Source organism: Camellia sinensis, chromosome 5, assembly GCF_055761805.1.
Source record: "Camellia sinensis isolate YWXY chromosome 5, ASM5576180v1, whole genome shotgun sequence".
In the NCBI taxonomy this organism is placed as follows: Eukaryota; Viridiplantae; Streptophyta; class Magnoliopsida; order Ericales; family Theaceae; genus Camellia; species Camellia sinensis.
Window position 1 is genome coordinate 197,552,346 of NC_138965.1, and position 21,329 is coordinate 197,573,674.

The 21,329-nt window shown below is 40.3% G+C and overlaps 2 protein-coding genes across 2 annotated transcripts in view; one reads left to right on the forward strand and one right to left on the reverse strand.

Annotated features, from left to right (window-relative positions):
• Positions 1–21,329, reverse strand: part of LOC114269955 (uncharacterized) — a 278,957-nt gene that overhangs the window by 116,810 nt on the left and 140,818 nt on the right. The window lies entirely within an intron of this gene.
• LOC114269996 (uncharacterized) lies at positions 12,773–14,055 on the forward strand. Its single transcript, XM_028211384.2, has one exon. It carries the CDS (start codon positions 12,817–12,819, stop codon positions 14,032–14,034), a length of 1,218 nt encoding a protein of 405 aa, XP_028067185.2. The 5' UTR covers positions 12,773–12,816; the 3' UTR covers positions 14,035–14,055.

Below are 21,329 nucleotides of genomic sequence, written 5' to 3' on the forward strand. Positions count from 1 at the left end.
CATTACTCCAGGTCTGAGAGAACGAGAACATTAAGGTCCTACACTAAGGAAAGCACCTATCGCACCTCACATACGCACCAGACGGCATCCAGGCAAACAGAGTTGCCTAGATCGTCTGACTTACAGACTGTGCTTAAAGAAAGGGCATGACTGAAGGAGGATGCCAGGGCACACGACCCACACAGAGTTTCAACCCTTCAGCGGTTGACTCCTCGGACGCATGAAAACGCCGAGGTTGGAATGCCAATACCGCACCTTGCCTATGAACCAACAGATAAAGCATTGGCAAGGCTACATAGCTCACCGTTCGTTCTGGCGATTGAGAACGCACCCTTACCTTCAGGCTTCATCCAGCCTAAATTTACGACTTACGAGGGGAAGACAGACCCTTACATGCACCTATGCCACTTTCGCCAGGTCATGGCAGTGTACCGACGGAACGAGGCTTTGATGTGCATCCTATTCCCATCCAGCCTTGGCGACCTAGGTTTAACCTGGTTCGTAAGGCTACCAGAAGGCAGCATAGCCTCCTGAGCACAATTAGTGGAGGCATTCGTGACAAGGTTCAGAACAAACACCAAGACGCCAGTTGAGATCGATCAGCTACTCTCCATCAACATGGGCGACAAGGAGACGTTGAGATCTTACAACAGCCGTTATTGGGAAACCTTCAACCAGATAGGAGATTGCCTCACAAATCTCGCCATCACGCAGTACAAAAGAGGTCTTCCAGTCGAAAACAGGCTAAGGGACTCAATTACCATGACACCCCCTCTCACAATGGAAGCCTTAATGGAGAGGGTACACCAGCACATTCGGGTGGAGAAGGATGGCGCCCGTGCTAAAACAAAGTCTGGTACAGCTGCAATACCAAATAAAAAGACTTCGGTAAAAGTTAACGCAGTAGAACGTCCAAGCAAGAACGGGCGAGACAGGCGAGACAACGGAGAACACCAAGATAAAAGATGGTTGAGAGTCCGCACTGCCATTACCACGATATTCAATAAACCAATCTACCGAATTCTCAGCGAGATACGCGATGAACCTTTCGTCAAATGGCCAGCTAAATTGGGAGAGGCACAGAAGGACTACGACGAAAGATCTCGGTGCACCTTCCATAAGGAAAAGGGGCACCGCACTGAAAATTGCACGCCGTCGAGACAGCATCTGGAGGAGTTAGTGGCAGTTGGTCACCTAGACCGGTTCATAGAAGGAGGGACGCAGCCAGCCCCCCAAAACCATGATCATCCAGACAGAACACCAATTGACGCCCCACCTCAAGGCGTGATAAACGTAATACATGGGGTATTCGAGTCTGAGCGAGTATGTGAGCTTAGGGGAATGATAAAGAAGGTTGAGCACTTAAGGGAGGTATTAAGCGCGCAGCCCACCATTAAAAAAGGAAGAACAGAGGCCACGAATGTCATAACTTTTTCAGACAGAGACTTGGCAAGGATATATTTCCCTCACAATGATGCACTGGTCGTCACTCTCCGCGTCAAGGATTACGACGTCAAGCAAATTTTGATCGACCAAGGGAGCTCATGTGAGATAATGTACTACAAAACTTTCAAACAGTTGAAACTGGATGACAAAGACTTGGCACCTGCCGTATCTCCCCTGATCGGATTCAACTCAATACCAGAGTGGCCAGTTGGCAAGATTATCCTCCTAGTCAGAGCAGGAAGCATGACGAAACTAGTGGAATTCTGGGTATTGAAAGTCCCTTTCGCTTACAACATAATCTTGGGAAGGACATGGCTACACGCCATGCGATCGGTAGCGTCAACCTACCATCAAGTAATGCGGTTCCCCAACGAAGCCAGAGTAATTGAAGAGGTCTATGGAGACCAAATTATGTCTAAGCAATGCTTCGTCACAGTAAATGGCAGCCGAGCTGCCAAAGGGTTTGCTCAGATGGTGGAAGAACCTGAGAGCAATGAATTGTTTGCGGATGTTGGCAAAGCCGCTGAGCAGAAGGCAGTGGAAGACTTGGTACAAGTAAGAATAGATGAAAAGGACCCGAAAAAGTTCTTTTTGCTTGGCTCATCTATGTCTAGCACCGAGAGAATAAAGGTCATGGAATTCTTGACCTCAAACATCGAAGTGTTTGCCTGGACGCCGTATGACATGCCTGGCATTGACCCAAACTTCATCTGTCACCAATTGAATGTCCACAGAACTGCAAGACCAATCATACAGCGCAGTCGTAGATCAGCACTTCACCACACCGAGATAGTGACGGAAGAAGTGGAAAACCTTTTAGAGGTAGGAGCTATCAGAGAGGTACACTATCCCAAGTGGATATCCAACACGGTAGTGGTGCCAAAAAAGAATGGAAAATGGCGTGTCTGTGTGGACTACAAAACAGTCAACAAGGCATGCCCAAAAGACAACTTTCCTCTACCACGGATAGACCAACTGGTAGATCTGACGACAGGACACAACCGTCTTAGCTTTCTTGATACGTACAGAGGTTACCATCAGATCGCTATGTATGAGCCAAACCATGAGGTCACATCCTTTACGACGCCAAGAAGATTGTATTGTTACAAGGTCATGCCCTTTGGCCTTAAGAACGCAGGGGCAACATTCCAACGGATGGTCACCAAGATGTTTGAACCACTGTTAGGCAGAACAATGGAAGCCTACATCGACGACATGGTGGTCAAGAGCAAGGATAAGAATGACCATCTCAGGGACCTAGGAGAGATGTTTCAGATCCTAAAGAAGCACAAGTTGCGCCTTAATGCATCCAAGTGTGCATTCAGCGTAGGGTCCGGCAAATTCCTAGGCTTCCTGGTGACCAATCGAGGTATAGAAGCAGACCCTTCTCAGATCAAAGAAATCCAAGATTTAGAGAGGCCCAACTCAGTAAAAGAAGTACAGCGTCTCACCGGTATGGCAGCCGCGCTAAACCGGTTCATAAGTCGGTCGTCAGACAGATGTCGACCATTTTTTCAAGCATTAAAGGCCAAGTTTGAGTGGGATGAAGAATGCGATCGTGCCCTAGAAAGTTTGAAGGAATACATGTCTTCTCCACCGCTACTAGTGACCCCAATACCTGGAGAAGAACTATTTTTGTACCTGGCAGTCTCACAGCACGCAATTAGCGCAGTGTTGGTCCGAGTAGAAGGAATCCAACACCTGCCTATCTTTTATGTTAGCAAGACATTACTGGGCGCAGAAACCAGGTACTTACCACTGAAAAAATTGGCCTTGGCCTTGATGATGGCCTCAAGGAAGTTGTCGCACTACTTTCACGCCCACACCATAATCGTCCTCACAGCTTTTCCATTAAAAGCTTTGTTTGAAATGGCAAACTTTTCTGGGCAAATCTTGAAATAGGTAGTAGAGTTGGGACAGTTTGACATCAAGTTTCAACCTAGAACCGCGATAAAAGCCCAAACTTTGGCAGACTTTGTCGCAGAATTCACACCAGGAAGTCATCACGTCTGCCCAGTTGACTTAACGGGTACAACCAAAATAGGGATGGACAGTGGCGCCGGAATAGCGCAACCCCTAATATAGGTTACCCAGCCACATCCCAGGACAGACCAATATGAACAAAAGAAGGGAGAAACAAACCATGCTGCACCAAGAAAAGACTCATCAACAAATAAAGACTTGGTATAATCAGATAGTAAGGGGCAAACAGTAAGTGTGGACTTTGAAGAAAACACCAGCAACACTCAGGACCCCAAGGCATCATCCGATCCCTCTACCTGCTGGAAGCTATTCGTAGGAGAGATGTGGAAGCTCTTTGTGGATGGAGCATCCAACAGGCACGGAGCAAGACTCGGCATAGTCCTCATCTCACTAGATAGCCTAGTAGTGGAATAGGCAGTCAACCTTGGCTTCCCAGCATCAAACAACGAAGCGGAGTATGAAGCACTTCTGGCAGGACTAAAATCAGCACTCTACATGAAGGCCATCGAACTAATGGTTTATAGTGACTCAAAGCTAGTGGTAAACCAAATTTTAGGCGACTACGAAGCAAAGGATGAAAGGATGGCTAAGTACCAAAAGTTAGTCAGAAAAGAGATCATGAAGTTCGAAGCAGTACAGATAGAGCAGATTGGCAGGGAAAAAAACAACAGAGTAGATATATACATCCATCCCACATCCACTACTGATCGACTTCTTACCCAGACCAAGCATTGAAGAACCTGAAGTAGAAGAAGTATGTTGCGCCGAACTAGGCCCTTCATGGATGGATCCCATTATAACGTTCCTAAAAGACGGCACTTTACCCGAACAGAAGAAGGAGGCCAACAAGATTAGAGCAAAGTCACAATGATTTTGGCTCCCCCATCAATGGCCTTGTACAAAAAATCCTTCACAGGACCTTACTTGAAGTGCGTCCATCCCAGCAAGGTCAAAGCATTCCTGTTCAAGATTCACGAAGGCGTATGCGGAAGCCACCAATGAGGGAGATCATTGGCTTATAGAGCAATTTCGCAGGGATATTGGTAGCCCTACATGCAAGCAGATTCGGAGAAGTATGTCAAGAAGTGCGAGAAATGCCAAAAGTTCGCACACCAAATTCATCAGCCAGCCAGAAAGCTTCTACCTTTAACTAGCCTATGGCCCTTCGCAATATGGGGCTTGGACATAGTAGGACCACTTCCAACACCACCCAGCAACAGAAAATTCTTCCTTGCAGCAACAGACTACTTCACAAAGTGGGTAAAAGCAGAAGCACTAGCATCAATAAAGGAGAAAGATGTAAAAAAGTTCGTCTGGCAGAATATCATCACTCAGTTCAGCATACCCAAGGCGCTGATATCAGACAACGGCACCCAGTTCGACGGCAAAATTTTTAGAGGCTTTTGTGAGGAGTACAAGATAAAATTCTACAACTCTACACTGGCATACCCCCAAGCAAATGGCCAGACAGAAGCATCAAACAAGGTTGTCTTAGACGGATTGAAGAAAATGTTAGAGAAAGCAAAAGGAAAATGGGCTGAGGAGCTTCCTCATGTTTTGTGGGCTTACCGTACCACACCTCGACAATCAACGGGAGAAACACCATTCTCCTTAGCCTACGGCATAGAAGCAGTAATCCCACTGGAAGTTGGCCTCCCCACCATCCGAAGCGAAAATTTTGATCCAGACTTAAATGGAGAAGCCATCACATTAGAGCTCGACCTTGCAGAAGAAAGAAGAGAAAAAGCACTGGTTCACATTGCCTCATACCAACAGGAGTTGTCCAGAAAGTATAACAAAACAGTACATCCAAGACAATTCAAAATTGGAGATTGGGTACTGCGCAAAGTGATGGGCAACACCTTGGTACCCGGAGATGGCAAGTTAGGGCCCAATTGGGAAGGACCTTACAAAGTGGTTGGATTAGTTGGTAAAGGGGCATACCACTTGGAGGACGAGGGCAGCAAAGCCATTCCCAAGCCATGGAACACTACCAATCTCAAACTATTTTACTTTTAGCTTTTCCCTCAAATATTTGTAATTTTTTTTTCTTTCTCAATAAAACAAGTAGTTTCTTTTCAGTATAGTTGTTTCCTTCTGTAAAAGATTATTTTAGTGAGTTAGGTACACTGTAAGCATAGTTGGCCGGAATAACCAACTTTGCATTCTCTTCAACTAAGATTAGGATTAGTGCTGAAGAAGTTGGCTGGAAAAACCAACACCCCTCCTAAACCCAGGATAAGGATCCAGGTTGCAGGACATTTGGTCGGAACAACCAAAAACTTTACTCTAGGTTGGTAGGAATAACCAACTTAGAGGTTGGCTGGAAAAACCAACACCCCTCCTAAGCCCAGGATAAGGATCCAGGCTGTAGGACGTTTGGTCGGAATAACCAAACACTTTATTCTAGGTTGGCAGGAATAACCAACTTAGAGGTTGGCTGGAATAGCCAACACCTCTCCTAAGCCTAGGATAAGGATCCAGGCTGCAGGACGTTTGGCCGGAAAAATCAAACACTTTATTCTAGGCTAGCAGGAACAACCAACTTAGAGGTTGGCTAGAAAAATCAACACTTATTGTTCTTCAATTGAAATAAAGATCTAAGTTGAAGAGGTTGGCTGCAAAAACCAACACTTCTTGTTCTTCAACCGAGATAAGGATCTAAGTTGAAGAAGTTGGCTGGAAAAACCAACACTTATCGTTCTTCAATCGAGATAAGGATCTACGCTGAAGAAGTTGGTAGGTATGGCTAGTTAAATTGCAAAGTTATGACCAGGATAAGGTATCTCGGCCCGAGAATATTATACTTCATTCAGATTACGGTTAGAAAGTTACATGCATGGCAGTTAACCGAAATAACAGTTGGAACAAAAGAGATTTCATTGATCATACAAAGTCAAAGTACAAAATAGGGGACTTCAGCCCGGTTACAGTCTCTCTTTCCAAAAGGCAAAAAAGAAGAAAAGTACATAGTCAAGCAAATAGGTCATCTAAGTCAGCATCTAAAACCACCCGGTCTTCGCCCAGAGGTAGCTTGGTTGTGGCAACCACACTCTGGTTAAGTTCGATTGGAAGCACATCATCGAACACAACTGGCAAAGGTGAGATAGAGACCTCTGGAGTTAGGGAGGTAGACTGGCGACCGGATTGAGTGTTGTCTTCTGGACCTTCATCTTCATCCTCCTCCTCCAGAAATTGTTACTGAATGGTAACAGCATACTTCGCCAGTGAGCTTGGTATGAAATATGGAGGAGGATTGAAGACCTCGATCTCAGGTCTATAACCGATCTGTGCCATAGCCCCCATCCACCCGCATTTAAAGAACAGGTCCTTCGCAGCTTCACATTGCTTGATGTACAGGGCTTCGTCTTCTTTGAAACCGCGGTTCTCTGCATCCTCCAGCTTCTTCTCAAGCTTTGTTATTTCGGCATTCTTTTTCCTTCAAGCTTGGCCAGCTCACGCAAATATTTATCTTTTATCACGACCGCAGCCTTTTGCTTGTCTGCTTCAGCCGAGATAACAAGACCGGTCAGACGACCATTCTCGGTTTGTAGCTCGGCTATCTGTTTCCTGGCCTGTTCTAGCTCGACGATTTTTTCAGTTACCTCTGTCATTGCCTGCCTTGTTATTTTGCGAAGTTCCAATACACGCTTGTGAGCGATGTGGTTCTTGCATGGCCTGTAAAAAAATGAAAAGAGACTTGTAGTAAAACCGAGCAGAAAGTTGTGCAAATTAGAAAGATAAGCAAAAGAGGTTACTTACCAGCACCATTAACTTTGTGGCCGAACGAATGGCCTTCAGCTCGGTGAGATGGTTGTGGTGCTCCATGTCGGCTGGAAGGCAAACGCTCTTGGCCAGATTGAATGCCATTAGGTGGTCTTTTTCAGCGACCACTGAATCAGTATCCTGTATGGCACGGTTCTGAAAAGTGATCTTTGGAGCCCACTTGGAAGAGCTAGCTTAGTCAGAGCACTCCGGTTGTGGGCTCAGTGGAGGGCTTGGCGGAAGGATGGTATATTCTTCATCAACAAGGCGTGGCTCGGTTGTGGAAGTCCGAGCACGCTTGTTTGGACGAGATGATGAGGGTTGATGGGATGGAAGGGCCACCACGGTCTCCTGAGTCTGACCGGCTGGTGGTACCTCGGGCTGGTTTGTTTCGATCGGGAGGGCTCTTACAGCTCGTTTCTTGGCCATCTCTTGCTCAGCGGTTAGAGGGATCAAATTGATTTGAGGCAAGGTTGGGTCCGGTTCAGGAGAGGCTTCCAACAAAAGTCAGTTACCTTAGTCTTTCGTTTACCGCTATATCGGTAGGTCGGCTCAAAATTCAGTAGCTCGGTCCAACTTCGGTTTGGATATCGCAGTGCGGTGCGAAGAACATTTAAGTTGGGGCAGCTGTATTGGGACTTAAGAAAGTTCAAATCTGCATGAAGGAAGACAACAGTTAGTTCGAATCAAGAAGTGAAAACCGAAGTAAAGAAAAGCATGCAATGAAGCCGAGGTAACCCTACCTGTTACACCCTTGTCCCAATTTATTCTGTGGCCAGGGATCTGGGCTTGTTGGTCCTCAAAGTTCCCAGATACCCAGAAGAAATCATCATCATTCACGTCTTTATCCGGGGTGTTCTTTATTATTTTTTCACGCCGGCGCCTTATTCTTAAATAGTAAACCTAGCCATCTTCGACCGATCCTATGGAGTATTGATAGAAGAGCTCGGCTAGACCGAGATTAAGGCCAGCCCGGCGGTTTAGCTTGGCAATACCGTTTATTATGCGATAAGAATTGGTGGAAAGTTGGGTAGGGCAGAGCTTGGTTTGTTTAAGGAATTCACAAAGAAGGGGTTGTACAGGGAATCGCAGACCGCACTCTACGATGGAAATAACGTTAAAAGGGACAAAGCCTTGTTTTTCCCAGGGGACGGTGTCTAGTTCGGCTAGTGAAATGTAGACATCATCCGGAATTTGGTAGTCCTTACGGAATTCGGCTATGGCCCCTGGTGAGTTTACTAAAAACCTATATTTACCCATTGACTATTAAATTATTAATAAATTAGCTGAAGGATTGGCTCGGTCAAGAAAAGACGCCTAGTAGCTCGGTTGAGCAATCAAATGAGTGCCTGGCCAACCTAAGTCTGCAAAGAAAAAAAGAAAGGTGTTAAGCACTGATCATTGGACCGTGCTACAAAAAACAAGGGCAAGATAAATGAAGTCCTAGCTTGGCTACACAAGATACTATCAGTTCTTAGCTCGATTTGAGCAAGGGGCTTTTTAGCTCGGTTGAGCCTTTGGGGCAGCATTCTTAGTTCGGTTTGTACTAAGGAAGCTGGTTTAGCCCCAAGTTGTAACTCGGTCGGAGGTTAAGGCTTTCTAAGTACGGTATTGCGCAAACCTAGTACGGTTCGATTGCTCGGTTAGATAAAGCTAAAGGTACCTAACCTATGGAAACTACAAGTATAGTGTGGAGTTATAGTTCAGTTGTTAGGTGCAGCTAGGCATACAACTGAGGCAAACAAATTTTTAGTTCGGTTGAAATGTAATTTTGGATCAAAATCAATGTTTCTCAGATTATTCGAGGTTCTACTACATGGATTTTTCCCAGAAAAATGGAAGCAAAGATGGAATATGTGTTTTGCAAAAAACATACAAATACGCATATTATATGCTGCAAACAAGTGTGAAATCAACAAAAAGGAAATTAGTTTGAGCAAACATACCAGTTCAAGGCGAGGGTACTAAAGATGAAAGTAATGGTAGCAGAAAACACGAACTCAGCAAAATGCAGGGTCAAGCAGGAATGGAGACTCAGAGAGAGAAAATAAGGTGAATAGTACGAGTAAATGATTCAAAAAGTAGGGTTTTGGTGAAAAGCTCAAGTTTTAGACGGGACTGTTCAAATATCACTAGGTACGAGGGCGGCGTGACAACTACACTGGGCCAATAAGGATGTGTCATGTGTCCTTGGAATAAGAAGCAGTTTAATTACAAAGATTGAGGAGACGTTTTTTGACCTGGCATATTAAAGTAGCTCGGTGTGAGTTTAGCTTGGTTGGAAGGCTGAAGTTTCTAGTTCGGTTGGAAAGCTAAGGTTTCTTAGCTCAGTAGACAAGCTAAAACTTTTAGCTCGGCTGGTGACAGGTAATCCCTATCATCCTGCGCAGATGGAATTAAGGGGCAATTGAGAGGGTAATTTATGTGGAAATTGGGCCGAGCTAGGTGATGGGCCGTTCTATGGGCTACCGTGAGAAGAACTGAGTAAAAGGGCCTGATAGTTAGCCCGGTCCCAGAGAGCCTTGCAGTTAGCCCGGTCCCAGAGAACCTTGCAGTTAGCTCGGTCACCACGGTCGGCACGGTGACAGTTAGCTCGGTCAAACCATCTTGAGTCGAGGTATTGTTGGCTTCTACTTAGGACCTTGCTGTTAGATAGCTTGGTCCAAGCTCGTTATGGATAGCACGGTTTCAAACAACCCAGTTAGAATATGTCAACCGAGATACACGCACAGTGAAAGAAAGAACCGAGCTAATTGGAGCTCGGTCTAGTCTGCGGCTTTACCGTGGCCATGTTATCTCGGTCGTATTGACATCAAACCATGTTAAAACCATCTCACTTGATTTAAGCAGTGAGGGGGGTATTGAAGGATAGGCATTATCTTTCAAGAATGTGATTCCTAGGAGGACTCTTCATGGAGGAGTAAGAGTCCTACTAAGATTGTGCTACACAGAACCTATAAAAGCTCATAACATCACCTATGGAGAGGTAACACACAACTTTGATTCTCAAATACACAGAGCTTTTGCCTATTTGTCTATTTTGCTGACTTAGGCATCGGAGAGGTATCCAGCACACACCCGCCGGCTAGCTCACGTTTGTGTTTTCAGGGAGTAAAGCGACGACGTTTGGAGGAGCGCGGACTTGATCAACAGAATTATATGAGAAGGTTATTTCTTGCTCGTACAATATTGTTGACGGAGACAACAATACACTTTTTAGAAAAATTATATATGTCATATTTACCACTACTTTTAGCCATTAAATTTAAAAAAAACATAAATATGAATCATCAATTTCATTCATAACTATTATCACGGTAGATTATCACCAAACTCATGACCCACCCTATTTTAATTCGACAGAGAGTTACGGTAAACCACAATGTTACATAACAAAACACCACTACAATTGTTAGTAAGGTTTTGTTTAGAAACAAGTTATTTTAGTAATTTTTTAGTTTTTTACAAAAAGATATACAAAAAAGTAGAGCGAGTGAAGTGACAACTTATACTGACTTTGTGATTAAAATTGATAGTTGTCAAACGAGACCTAAATACCACTAAGAATATATGGTACACGTTCATGAATTCTACCACATTATTTTGCTGAAAAATTATTAAGTAATATCAAAATATCACGTGTCATTGCTTATATGATACTCTTAATATATAAAAAATTACCATATATATCAAATGAGTCTCCTTATTTTATTCGTAAAATTTATGGTTACACCATTAATTTAAAGCATCAAATAAACAATATGACATGATGATTTCGAAAATAACTAATAATTACCCTTCATTGCTTTGCCCACGTCAAATCAAGTGGGTCCCTTGTGCTCCATTGATAATTCTACCCCTAAACAAGATGAATGCATATTAATTTTTTTTAAGTTTTAAAATAAATAAACAGCAATTAAGCATAGTATATGCCATTTTAGTGGTGGTAATTACAAGGTGTAAAAGAAACAACACATAAAACATAAAAAGGAAGGTTGTGCATTTTCTACCACTTTGTCTCTTCCTTTGCTGCGTCTCATGCCACTGAGGCTTACACACTTCTAATAAATTTTATTATTATTTTATGAAATTGAGGTTTTAATATCTTTTTTCAATCATACTACGTGCATAGAAAGAATCGAATAAAGAATATACATATATGAGATAAAAAAATATTTATATCTGTAATTGTTAATATATTTACATCTATATTGACGAATATTTGCCTCACATTTATACATTTTGTGTTTAGTTTCATTTTTGTGCACATAGACATTTTTATCTTTGTTAGGCAAATAAAATAATAATATGGTGTAAGTGAGATCACATCCTCTAACCATTGTAATCTCCTTCCAATCCAAGTGTATCAAAACCACAAACACTCCTATATATATATATATATATATTTCATTTTTCAGTTTATTCTAACTAGGCCAATGTTGGAATGTATTAACTTTTCACCATCAAATTAACCATATGTGAACTCTTGGTTTGTCCTTAATTTTTTCACTTCTCCTTTTGTTTAATTTTTCTTATTTCTCCTGAATTTTTGTGACCATTGTGGAGCACAAATAATGACAATTGCCATAAAAAAGTTAAAAGACTTCGAAATATTGAGGTTAACAAAATGAGAGGAATATCCATAGATCTGTCCATGATGTTTTGCATTGCATCTCCATTGCTGACAGCTTGGTAGTCTTCAGTTTTGCTACGTGGACAAAATTAAACTACATAAGTGCAAGAAAATCTACTATGTGGTTTAGAATTTAAAATATGATTCACATAACATTCAAAATGGATCTCAACCAAATATATATATTTTGAGTGATACTACATCTATTTAAATTTTCAGGGGGTGTTTGGCAACAAAAAAAATAGCCTAGTTTAGGCTTAAATTCACAAAAAGACAAAATAGGCTAAACTAGCTAATAAGACAAAATATCACATCAAACCCATAATTATTTTACTTTTTCTCTCACAAACATCACATCCAACCACAAAAAAATTCAATCATCTTTCCAAACACAAAAATTTTAGCCTACTAAAATAGCCAAAAACTAAAATAGCCTACTAAAATAGCAATTTCCCAAACGAAGCCTCAGTCTCATTAAAAATGTACATATCAAAACAACATTGGAAGTTTAAATATCATTAATTTTTTTTTTTTATAACCAATCACATTGAGCCTCTTGTATTTTTAGTAAGATTGTCAGTATACATAAAATTATTCTTTTTGGAATTGATCTAGAGTAAAAGTAGCATATTTTTAAAGTTGAGAAAGTCAAAATGCACAAATTTATAAATGAGAAGGCAAAGTAATATTCTCTAATAATTAAGGGGTCTTCATGTAATTAATCCAAAAAACAACTTCATATGGGTAAGTGGCATAACCGAAGCCAATAGAAAGAACAAAGAGATTGCAACAAAAACCTGTTACTATGCTCCTCTCTGATTTGGTAGAATATCCTAAACCCCACTCTCATCAATTCATATATATAGAGACAGTATATAAATGTTGATACACACACAACACAAGACAATCAAATCAAAAAAGTGCTACTTTCATAAAATTCTCACCTACTTCAACAACAACATTGAAAGCAAAAGGTAAGGAAAAAAAATATGGTGAGGAAGAGACAAGTAGAGGAAGGGGAAGAGGAGAAAGAAAAAAACATTGATGGAAATGGAAACATGGGTTGGGATCAGCTGATGAACACTGAGGCTGCTGCACTTCTTGGTGGGCCCCGGAGAGCTCGCAAACGCTACGTCGGTGTGCGGCAGAGGCCATCAGGGCGGTGGGTGGCAGAGATCAAAGACACCATCCAAAAGATTAGGGTATGGTTGGGAACATTCGACACCGCTGAGCAAGCAGCAAGGGCCTACGATGAGGCGGCTTGCTTGCTTCGTGGATCCAACACTCGTACCAATTTTTGGCCTTGTTCGCCGTCTTCCAATTCCTCTCCTGCTCTCCCCTCGAAAATCACAAACCTTCTTCTCCATAGGCTCAAAGCTCGAAACAATGCTAGTAGTAGTGCTTCTTCAACATTCGATTCTTGTTCTTCGCACGCTAACCAAATATTACAGAGTCAGGAAGACAAGCAATTTGATAATTTCTTCAACAACATGCCCAATATTAGTACTACTACTACTACTACTAATTCCATAAATGAAGAAAGTGAAATTAACAATTCTAGTATCAACATCACTACTACTTGTACTAGTGATAGTTGCTTGATCAATGCAAGTATTGAATCAAATGAATTCGAGGTACCGGGAGATAATAAACGTACCAGTATTGATCATCATCAACAAGCGAGTGTCGATGAGCACGAAATGGGAGGAGAAGACGTTGATGTTGGGATCGTGGATTTTCATTTTGTGGATGATGTTAGATCTTCTTGCTATTATTCGCCATTTGAGATTGCGGAAGAGATGGTGGAGGAGCAGGAGAGTTATGGTGGGGAAGAGGAGGAGCCATCTGTGCTAACCGAAGCCATGAAGAGGATGAAGTATGAGCGTAAATTCTCGGCCTCTCTTTATGCATTCAATGGGATATCAGAGTGTTTGAAACTCAAACTTGGATCAGAAAATGGAGAGAGGGGTGAAGTAAAGTTGTCCAAACTTGGACAAGAATGTAGTGACAATGATCAAGATCAAGAGAGAAAGAATGAGGAAGAAAATGAAGGCGATTCGCGAGTGGCAGTACAAGAAGAGGAGGGAAGCCAACAGAATTCAACTGTAATAGGTTCTTCTTCTTCTTCTTCAAGTAATGAAGGAGGTGAATGGTCACTATGGAGATCTCTTGATCTCCCTCCTATTGCTATGTTATTTAGTGGATAAAATGGGTTAGTCCTAAATCAGTTGTTCTTCCCATTAGTTGTTTGACAATTTTTATGGCATCCTAGGTGAGACTTGCTGATTTGCATCAAGCAACAAATGAGATGTAATTTTAATTTTCATACCAAATTTTTTTTTTAATATATTAGTGATGACATATCTTAAGCCAGTGGAAAACAATAATAAATTCTGATTATAGTGACTATAATTCAATTTTCAATGTACATCGTCTTTCAAAACCGGCTTGTAAGGGAGAGTACCCAAGAAACTTATATTCATATGACAAGCCAACTGTTAATTGATGATTGTAGCATAACCTATGCAAGTATGGGATTCCGTGGGTTGTGGCTTTGCGGTTCGAGCCTATAAACTAGATTATAATACCTGCTTGGGGAGTGAAGCGCTACCATTGGGTCAATGTCAATAGAGTAGGTTGTTGTGAACGTCGACTACATAACGTAGTGGCATGTTATGATCCCACATAATTATTCTTCACTATTTATTCCGCATATGCATAATTATTTTGCCTCATTGAGATATAACAAATTATTCCTTTTACAATTAAAAAATGTCCTCCTAGTCCAGCAAAAGAAGATATCCTGACTCTCCTTGCCAGTTCCATGGAGGGTGGACAATCAGTAATAAATAAAAGAATGGAAAATTTGGAAAATGTACCTTTCAGCAATAGCGCAAACAAGGTCTAGTTTTAAGCGACGATTTACAAATTCCTCAAATCTCTGCACCTTTTCTTATCAGATACTGTCCATTTCTGTCCTACAACACGATAAATTCAAATCAGAAAATCTTAAGCACACTCGTACCAAGTTGTGAAACCTTGAAAGAGATTCAATGTTCAAGCAATAATGCTCCAGTGGGTTTTGTCTTATGCCATTTATCACAGAGTTAATTACATCAAGACTCTTTTAACTATTAGTTGATCCCTTCAACTATAAAAATGAATCACTTACGTGGTTCCACACTCCAAAAAGGGGCATTTTTACGATTTTCAAGTGTATGGATTTATATACGAGGGATATAGTGATATTCACTAATACTTGAAAAGTCTTGGTATTATTAACCTATAATTAACCCTTTATAATAAATCATGTCTATTGATATGAATGCATACACAGACATGTTTCTTTTTAAGTATATTATATACATGTCATGGGGCAGAATTTAATCTACATCTCCACTTCGTAGTGATAATACAAAGCAATGCACATCATACATGGATATATTTTCTTATCACTACGCAAATTTTGAAGTTCATGTTATGCATAACAAGGACCAAAGGCTGACAAGTTCGAAAACTTGGAAACCCAATTCCCAAATTGATCATTGTACACCTTCTTCTCTAACCCAGTTCTCAGTTCAATTTCACGATTAATTACACAGGAATTTCAAAGTGAATGGGAACAAACAAAAACAAAAAAAAGGTCGAACCAATTTCAAGTTCAAGTTAGCCCCGTGTCTCTCAGGCGTTTTATCAAACATCATAAATGCGACAACTTACAGTTCGTTGCAATGATTTGAATTAAAAAGTTCAAACGCATTCAATTTCGTTTTAACTAATCAATCAAAACCCAATTATTAGTCGTCCCATAAAGAAACACAAAACGAAGAAGAAAAACAAAGCACAAGCAATAAAGCTGCGTTCACCTGTCCATGATCGGACTAGAGGGTACTGTTAGGCCTGTGGAGGCCCACCACAGGTCCCGTTTTAACAATCTAAACAGTTCAATATATAGAACTCGTCGAGTACTATATGTTTGTAAATAATCACGTTGATCGAATATTAATAGCTATGTGATTAAATCAGTTTTGTATAAAAAAACATGAATGGTAAAAAAATAAACGGTTGACAGAAATCTGACCTAATGAGATAATTATCGATATCCGATCAACGTGATTTTTTATAGACATATAGTACTCGACGAATTTTACACATTAAACGGAATGGATTATGGAAACGGGACCTATGATAAACCTTCACGGGTCCAACAATACCCTCCAATCTGATCACGGACAGAAAGAAAGCCAGCCCTTTGTTTCTTTCCCTACATGGTTTCTTACCAACTAGTTGAAATTAAGTAACTGTCCAGAAGCCATTGAAGTTAATTTTGGGCTTATTGTTTGGGGGCCGAAGCAGTTTCTTTGTGGGCTTCTGGCCTAGGCCAACCCTTTTTTTCATCTCCTCTCTCCTCTCTTGCTCAATAAAAATAAAATTTCAGTGTAATGGTGATGCCGATAATATAGTATCACCAATTTATATCTATCCATCTATCTATATATTATATTAGGAAAGTAGTGTTTTTATTGAAGAGCATTGTGAGAGCTGTAATATCTCATACTAATTTTTTTGATTTTCTTAATTTTAAATAATTAAGAAAATTTCTATTGGTTAGCTTTTGTTTGATAATCCTACATTGGGAAAAAAAGGAAATTGTTTTACTCATATAAAGAGAATCTTATACTCCCATCCCATTTAGTGAAGAGCATTGTGAGAGTTTCAATATCTCATACTGATTTTTTTGATTTTCTTAATTTTAAATAATTAAGAAAATCTCCATTGACTAATTTTTATTTGATAATCCCACATCAGGAAAAGAAGAGGAAAAAATGATTTATTTTACTCATATAAAGTGAATCTTATACTCTTATCCCATTTAATATTGTAGTATTGTGCATGTTTCAATTTAATATAGTTTAAATTTTTAAAGTTTTAATTAATTAATTCTAACCTAGCCGATTAGGCTAAATCATTTTTGATTTGATTGATTTGTTGGTTTAACCATAATTTTAGCGGTTTTATCAAAATATATTGATTAGATTTGTTTGATTCAAAATAAATTAAAGGTTAATCTGATTAAAGATTGAAAAACTAAGATTTCCATTCAAATAATTATTAACTTTTATTTTATAATCCAACATCGGGGGAAAAGAAAAAAAAAAAGTGAATTATTTCACATATATAAGGTGAATCTTAATAGTGTAGTATTGTGAATACTTCAATTCAAGACAGTTTAAATTTTAAAATTAAAATAACATTTAAAAGTTTTAATTAATTAATTTTTGTATAAGTTGGTTGGTCATTTGATAGATTCGGCGGTTTAATCACGATTTCTCATATTGATTTCATTAAATTTAAACAATTAAAAAAAAATCCATTGACTAACTTCCATTTAACCATATAAAAATAAAACTCTAATTAGTTTATAATTTATTTTATAATCTCACATCGGAAGAAGAAGCAAAAGCAAAGTTTGTTTCATTATCTATCTATCTATCTATCTATATATTATATAAGGAAAAGAGAGTTTTTAGTAAGGAGCATTTTATGACTTCTAATATCTCATACTAATTTTCTTAATTTTAAACAATTAAAAAAATCTTCATTGGCCAACTTTTATTTGATAATTCCACATCGGAAAAAAAAAAAGAAGAAAAAAATGAGTTGTTTTACTCATATAAAGTAAATCTTATACTCTCATCCCATTTAGTGAAAAGCCTTGTAAGAGTTTCAATATCTTATACTAATTTTCTTGATTTTCTTAATTTTAAACGATTAAGAAAATCTCCATTGGTTAGCTTTCATTTGATAATCTCACATCGAAAAAATAAGAAAAAAATGAGTCGTTTTACTTATACTCCCATCCCATTTAATATAGTAGAGTTGTGTATGTTTCAATTCAATATAGTTTAAATTTTAAAAGTTTTAATTAATTAATCATAACCTAACCGATTAGGCTGTAACGCCCTCAAAATAATAGCATTAAACCCATCAAATAAGACATGCATTGATGTGTAAAGGTTCCACATTCTTCCATTTATCAGAATTCCATTACATAAGCATTACATGTTAACAACAAGAGCAAATGCCCTATGGGCTTACAGCTTTCCAAGTTAACACTTGGTTACAACAAAAGAGTACTAACTCATTACACATTAAGCCCTTGGCTTGAATTTACATGTAATACATCAAAAAGTAAAACGACAAAAGTATGTCCGCCTCTAGCCTATCAAGCTATGTCCTTGGAGGTGGCATGCTACCTATACCTGAAAATGATATTCCCATATAGGGTGAGCCACAGCCCAGTAGAAATACACTAAACCAACCATGAACAATGACTAAAAGATTAGCAATTGATAGATGGCCAGCACTGATACATTCACATAAATCTCATATTTATGTCATTCGACTTATGAGTCCAAGTTACTTTTCATTTTCCATTTTTTCAACAGATAAGCATATTAGCTCTATCATTATTTCAACAGATAAGTATAAAAACTATATCCTACATTCACAGATAAGCATATAAGCTATATCCACATTCTCAACAGATATGTATAACAACAATATCCCACATTCACAGATAAGCATATAAGCTGTATCCACACTTCACAAAGATAAGCATATGAGCTCTATCTTCACTTCTCTAGACAGGCATATGAGCTGTATCTACGGAGTTCATCCCCTATCTTCTCCCAACACTATCCGGTTTAGAGGTACATCCCCCATCTTCCCCTAAACCGCGGAGTACATCCCCCATCTCCTCCTCTACACATAACGTATACAAACGCATTGGTTCTATATACAATCTCAATACATACAATTAATGTATTCTATCAACCGTCAAATTCCATGACACATTCCATTGATTAGTTTCCGTTTGCCTAATCATCATGCATTGTCTACAACAATCACAACTATCCTCCACCGATAGCCCAAAGCAATTATTTCTAAACAGAAAATAAATGCACAAATGGATATTCAATCAACATTTCATTTCGGTGTGTGATAAACAATTCAATTACACCCTTTAACCCCATACATTCCCAATCTCGACAATTCCATTTCATTTCCTCATTTCTCACAATTAATTATCCCAATTAATCAAACAATGTAATTAGATCATTATCCATAATTAACATTTCAACCCTTAAGGTCCCATTTTCAACAATGATTCAACATTTATACCATTTCTCTATGCCAAACATGTATCTAGGTTTATTACGAATAAAACCCCAACTTTTGTAAAATTGCACAAAAGCCCCAAACTTTCACAAAATTACCAAACCAACCCCAACATCTCAAAATACTAAAATTTAAAGACAAAATCCATAGAGAGGAGTAGGATATCCCTACCTCAAATTCGGAGCCCCAAAGGAGAAGATGACAAAACCCAACGTGCCCCAAATCCTGAAATTTTCAGATTAAAAAGAAGCCCTCGACGATCAACAACTCTTTTGTAAAGGCCAAAGATGAGCAAACCACTCTTACTAGATCAAAACCTAGAGAGAAGGTCGAGTTCTAGAGTGAGAGGCTCAACAATGGTGTTTTTGGAGAAGTAGGAGAGAGAAGAGAATGTGAAAAAGTGATTTGAAAAGTCAAAACACGGAGCTTTAACCCAGCCTCTCCGCTCGAGCGTAAAACACTCCGCTCGAGCGTAAAACACTCCGCTCGAGCGTCACTCACAGACCCCCGCTCGAGCGGCCAAACTCCCGCTCGAGCGCCGGATGCACTCTCCCAGCACTTTTACAGAACCAGGCCTCCGCTCGAGCTCCCAACTCTACGCTCGAGCGGCACTCACACAACCCCGCTCGAGCGGCCAAACCCACGCTCGAGCGTACAACACTGCACAAGAAATACTGGATGGGTGTATTCCCCGCTCGAGCGCTAACACCCCCGCTCGAGCGGACAGGCCAAAATCTGGGCAACTAGTTTTGGTTTCTAAACTCAACCAACCTGAAACAAATCCGCCCAACACATCTTATAACCCAAATGCGAAGTAAAAAGGATGTAAACAAGATAATAATCAACTACTAACATCCACGGACACATGTCCGGATCTCTGTACAACAAGGGTAAACCCGGGATCGCTATAACCTCCCCCTCTTAAAGAATTTCGTCCCCGAAATTAAGCACAAGTTTTCGAAAACAGGTTTTTCTCCATTTTAAACAATGTTACATTTTAACATTCAACAATTCGACCCATTACCGGTCATCCCATTTCTTTAACAAGAGGCATTTCACAATATGTAAACAACATATGTACTTTCAACATGCATCAACATTACGCATTTCCTTTCCAATTTCAACATTATATTCAACATATACAATGTTACATTCAACTTCCATATGAGGCAAGTTCCAAAACATACTTCCAATAAACCAAAATATTTTCAATGTTTTACAACTTAAGACATGTACAAAAGCCCTTAAGTTCAACAATTGATCAAAATCTAAATACAAGATTACATATCAACAAACAAGTCCGGATATTTTTTGCGGACTTCCAACTCACGTTCCCAAGTGGCTTCCTCCACTCCGTGATGTTTCCACAAGACTTTCACCAAAGGAATGGTCTTGCCACGCAGAACCTGATCCCGCCTATCCAAGACCCGAACCGGTCTCTCCTCATACGAGGCATCCTCATCTACCTCTAAATCGGTCCAATCCAACACATGTGATGGATCTGGCTCATACATCCGAAGCATACTCACATGAAACACGTCATGAACTCCGGACAACTGCGGCGGTAAGGCTAACCGATAAGCAACCTCGCCAATCCTCTCAAGGATCTCAAAAGGACCAATAAACCGAGGGGATAACTTCCCACTCTTCCCAAACCTCATCAAACCTCGCCTAGGTGATATCTTCAGAAAGACATGATCACCTACCTCAAACGCCAAAGGTCTCCTCCTACGGTCGGCATAACTCTTTTGTCGACTCTGGGCTGTAACAAGCCTCCTACGGATAAGCTCAATTTTCTCCGTCATCTCCATAACCAACTCCGGACCCAACAAAGGTGCATCACCCACCTCGGCCCAACAAACTGGAGACCTACACGGTCGGCTATATAAGGCCTCAAACGGTGCCATACCGATGCTAGACTGAAAACTGTTGTTGTAGGCAAACTCTACCAAGGGTAAGTGCCTCTCCCACGTCCCACTGAAGTCAAGGACACAACCCTGAAGCATATCCTCGAGGATCTGAATAGTACGCTCGGACTGCCCATCAGTCTGAGGATGGTAAGCCGTACTAAAAGTCAACTTGGTGCCCAAGGCACTCTGCAAACTCTGCCACAACCTAGCAATAAAACGAGGATCTCTATCTGAGACGATCGTCACTGGGACCCCGTGCAATCTCACTATGTCCCGAATATACAAGTCGGCAAGATGATCTACCGAATCTCTCACGCGCATAGGAATAAAGTGCGCCGACTTAGTCAACCGGTCTACAACCACCCATATAGCATCACTACCCCGCTGAGTCCTCGGAAGGCCTACAACGA